At 52.0% G+C, this 4211-nt stretch overlaps 2 protein-coding genes across 2 annotated transcripts in view; one reads left to right on the forward strand and one right to left on the reverse strand.

The window, feature by feature from the left end:
• Window positions 1-1080: 1080 nt before the first annotated feature.
• LOC124038792 (protein FAM135A-like) lies at window positions 1081-4189 on the reverse strand. The gene is made up of 4 exons (XM_046354855.1): window positions 3626-4189; window positions 2246-2295; window positions 1728-1934; window positions 1081-1119 (listed from the first exon to the last, which is right to left on the reverse strand). The coding sequence occupies exons 1-4, from the start codon at window positions 3735-3737 to the stop codon at window positions 1081-1083; spliced, it is 408 nt and encodes a 135-aa protein (XP_046210811.1). The 5' UTR covers window positions 3738-4189.
• LOC124038793 (collagen alpha-1(IX) chain-like) overlaps window positions 3763-4211 on the forward strand; it is a 24724-nt gene continuing 24275 nt past the window's right edge. Inside the window, exon 1 of the mRNA XM_046354856.1 lies at window positions 3763-3774. Within this exon, the coding sequence (XP_046210812.1) occupies window positions 3763-3774 (12 nt within the window). The remainder of the gene's footprint in view (window positions 3775-4211) is intronic.

Consider the following 4211-nt stretch of genomic DNA (forward strand, 5'->3'; position numbering starts at 1 on the left):
TACCACGGTCAGCAGGGTTAGTGAGGTGCTACCATGGTCAGCAGGGTTAGTGAGGGGCTCCATGGTCAGCAGGGTTAGTGAGGTGTACCACGGTCAGCAGGGTTAGTGAGGTGTACCACGGTCAGCAGGGTTAGTGAGGTGTACCATGGTCAGCAGGGTTAGTGAGGTGTACCATGGTCAGCAGGGTTAGTGAGGGGCTCCATGGTCAGCAGGGTTAGTGAGGTGTACCACGGTCAGCAGGGTTAGTGAGGTGTACCACGGTCAGCAGGGTTAGTGAGGTGTACCACGGTCAGCAGGGTTAGTGAGGTGTACCACGGTCAGCAGGGTTAGTGAGGTGTACCATGGTCAGCAGGGTTAGTGAGGGGCTCCATGGTCAGCAGGGTTAGTGAGGTGTACCACGGTCAGCAGGGTTAGTGAGGTGTACCACGGTCAGCAGGGTTAGTGAGGTGTACCATGGTCAGCAGGGTTAGTGAGGGGCTCCATGGTCAGCAGGGTTAGTGAGGGGCTCCACAGTCAGCAGGGTTAGTGAGGGGCTCCACGGTCAGCAGGGTTAGTGAGGGGCTCCACGGTCAGCAGGGTTAGTGAGGGGCTCCACGGTCAGCAGGGTTAGTGAGGTGCTCCACGGTCAGCAGGGTTAGTGAGGTGCTCCATGGTCAGCAGGGTTAGTGAGGTACTCCACGGTCAGCAGGGTTAGTGAGGGGCTCCACGGTCAGCAGGGTTAGTGAGGTGCTCCATGGTCAGCAGGGTTAGTGAGGGTACCATGGTCAGCAGGGTTAGTGGGGTGCTCCACGGTCAGCAGGGTTAGTGAGGTGCTCCATGGTCAGCAGGGTTAGTGAGGGGCTCCACGGTCAGCAGGGTTAGTGAGGGGCTCCACGGTCAGCAGGGTTAGTGAGGTGCTCCATGGTCAGCAGTGTTAGTGAGGGTACCATGGTCAGCAGGGTTAGTGGGGTGCTCCACGGTCAGCAGGGTTAGTGGGGTGCTCCACGGTCAGCAGGGTTAGTGAGGTGCTCCATGGTCAGCAGGGTTAGTGAGGTACTCCACGGTCAGCAGGGTTAGTGAGGTGCTCCACGGTCAGCAGGGTCAGTGAGGTGCTCCACGGTCAGCAGGGTCAGTGAGGTGCTCCACGGTCAGCAGGGTTAGTGAGGTGTACCATGGTCAGCAGGGTTAGTGAGGTGCTCCACGGTCAGCAGGGTTAGTGAGGTGCTCCATGGTCAGCAGGGTTAGTGAGGTACTCCACGGTCAGTGAGGTGTACCATGGTCAGCAGGGTTAGTGAGGTGCACCATGGTCAGCAGGGTTAGTGAGGTGCTCCATGGTCAGCAGGGTTAGTGAGGGTACCATGGTCAGCAGGGTTAGTGGGGTGCTCCACGGTCAGCAGGGTTAGTGAGGTGCTCCACGGTCAGCAGGGTTAGTGAGGTGTACCATGGTCAGCAGGGTTAGTGAGGTGTATTCCGGTCAGCAGGGTTAGTGAGGTGCACCATGGTCAGCAGGGTTAGTGAGGTGCTCCATGGTCAGCAGGGTTAGTGAGGTGCTCCATGGTCAGCAGGGTTAGTGAGGGTACCATGGTCAGCAGGGTTAGTGGGGTGCTCCACGGTCAGCAGGGTTAGTGAGGTGCTCCACGGTCAGCAGGGTTAGTGAGGTGTACCATGGTCAGCAGGGTTAGTGAGGTGTATTCCGGTCAGCAGGGTTAGTGAGGTGCACCATGGTCAGCAGGGTTAGTGAGGTGCACCATGGTCAGCAGGGTTAGTGAGGTGCTAGGTGCTGCGAATCTACTCACTCTGAGTGTGTGATGCTCCACAGCCAGCAGGGCAGCAACATTCTCCTGCAGTGAGACCACCTCCAGGAACTGACCCCACAGGGCCATGAGGAGGGAACACAGCTGGGCCAGGTTCATATTGACCAGCTCTGCCAGCTCGTCCGGGCTCTCCGCTCTCTGCTGTTGGAGAGAGGGGGACATGGATTAGCTCAGTATAGACACCAGGGGGCGCCACAAAGACAAGCTAAAACACAAACACAGGCCCTGTTCCAATTCCTCCATGTTTCCTTGAGGTCAGCACATCTCTATTTGATTTCAAATCCAATCATACTCAATGAAGAACTTTGTCCAGGAGTTTAAGTCCAGGACTTTAATCTGGGTCAGGGAGACCTGCCATAGTGCTGGAAGTGATTAGTCCACTAAGTAGACCTATCGACTTGACTATGAAAAGGGCTCAGACTGTGAGCTGATGGCAGAAACTAATATCGTACCTTGACTTGTTCACAGAGCTCAGTGAGACGGTTCTCAGCGTCTAGTTCCTCTGGAGAACAAAACAAAAAACTTCATTAAAAAGAGTCCTTTTTTGTTAATTCCACAATCATATACAGATCTGTCCAAGTCTGACAGACAGGCTGGAAAATCAACGGTATCATTAGACATAAAGAGCCAATCAGATCGATGAAGAGAAGACAAGAGAGCCAGAGAGAAGAGAGAGAGAGAGAGAGAGAGAGCACCCCAGAGAGAGAGAGAGAGACCTGAAGATATGACTGTGACAGAAAATGACTAGAAGAAGAAGAGAGCCAGAGAGAGAGGAGACCTGGCCCCAGAGATATGACTGTGGCAGAAAAGGACAAGAAGAAGAAGAGAGCCAGAGAGAAAGACCTGGCCCCCAGAGATATGACTGTGAGCAGAAAAGGATTAGAAGAAGAAAGAAGAACCAGAGAGAGACCTGGCCCCCAGAGATATGACTGTGACAGAAAAGGATTAGAAGAAGAAGAGAGCCAGAGAGAGAGACCTGGCCCCCAGAGATATGACTGTGGCAGAAAAGGATTAGAAGAAGAAGAGAGCCAGAGAGAGAGAGAGAGAGACCTGGCCCCCAGAGATATGACTGTGACAGAAAAGGATTAGAAGAAGAAGAGGGCCAGAGAGAGAGAGAGAGGCCTGGTCCCCAGAGATATGACTGTGGCAGAAATGGATTAGAAGAAGAAGAGAGCCAGAGAGAGAGAGACCTGGCCCCCAGAGATATGACTGACAGAAAATGATTAGAAGAAGAAGAGAGCCAGAGAGAGAGAGACCTGGCCCCCAGAGATATGACTGTGACAGAAAAGGACTAGAAGAAGAAGAGAGCCAGAGAGAGAGAGAGAGAGACCTGGCCCCCAGAGATATGACTGTGACAGAAAAGGATTAGAAGAAGAAGAGAGCCAGAGAGAGAGAGAGAGGCCTGGCCCCCAGAGATATGACTGTGGCAGAAAAGGATTAGAAGAAGAAGAGAGCCAGAGAGAGAGAGACCTGGCCCCCAGAGATATGACTGACAGAAAATGATTAGAAGAAGAAGAGAGCCAGAGAGAGAGAGACCTGGCCCCCAGAGATATGACTGTGACAGAAAAGGACAAGAAGAAGGCCCACCTGTGGGGATAAGGAAGTGTGTGAATAAATGACAGACAGAGGACTATGACAGGCACTGACCTCTAGGAGTTATAGTGACTGAAAGACTGAAGCATTGAAGCACACAGAAAGATTACCAGGTGTGTGGGAAAAAAAGAAAGGAACCAAGAGGAGAAGAAACCAAAGGGAAAAAGATATGAAGAAGCAGGTTGAACTGAGTGTAGAGGGAAGGGACGGAGGGTAGGGTTCAGGTAGGGGGGACATACCTATAAAGACGTGCCTTTGGTCTGGAGGGAAGGGTCTTCTGAGTACTCTCTCATAAAGGACTTGCATGCTGGGCTTGGCTAGTAGGAGTGATTGGCACATATATAAGGGCATGTTTAACCTTGCTGTTGTTGTTACTATGCCCTCTAAGGTTAGAATGGATTAATAAGTACTTGATCATGTTCAGGATGAAACATATTTTTTGTGACTGTGACTAACAGTCTGTGAAGCACCAGACCACAGCTAGTTGTAGGGAGGAGAGTTGATGTTGTGACTGTGACTAACAGTCTGTGAAGCACCAGACCACAGCTAGTTGTAGGGAGGAGAGTTGATGTTGTGACTAACAGTCTGTGAAGCACCAGACCACAGCTAGTTGTAGGGAGGAGAGTTGATGTTGTGACTGTGACTAACAGTCTGTGAAGCACCAGAACACAGCTAGTTGTAGGGAGGAGAGTTGATGTTGTGACTGTGACTAACAGTCTGTGAAGCACCAGACCACAGCTAGTTGTAGGGAGGAGAGTTGATGTTGTGACTAATAGTCTGTGAAGCACCAGACCACAGCTAGTTGTAGGGAGGAGAGTTGATGTT

Source organism: Oncorhynchus gorbuscha, linkage group LG06 (assembly GCF_021184085.1).
Source record: "Oncorhynchus gorbuscha isolate QuinsamMale2020 ecotype Even-year linkage group LG06, OgorEven_v1.0, whole genome shotgun sequence".
NCBI classification, from domain to species: domain Eukaryota; kingdom Metazoa; phylum Chordata; class Actinopteri; order Salmoniformes; family Salmonidae; genus Oncorhynchus; species Oncorhynchus gorbuscha.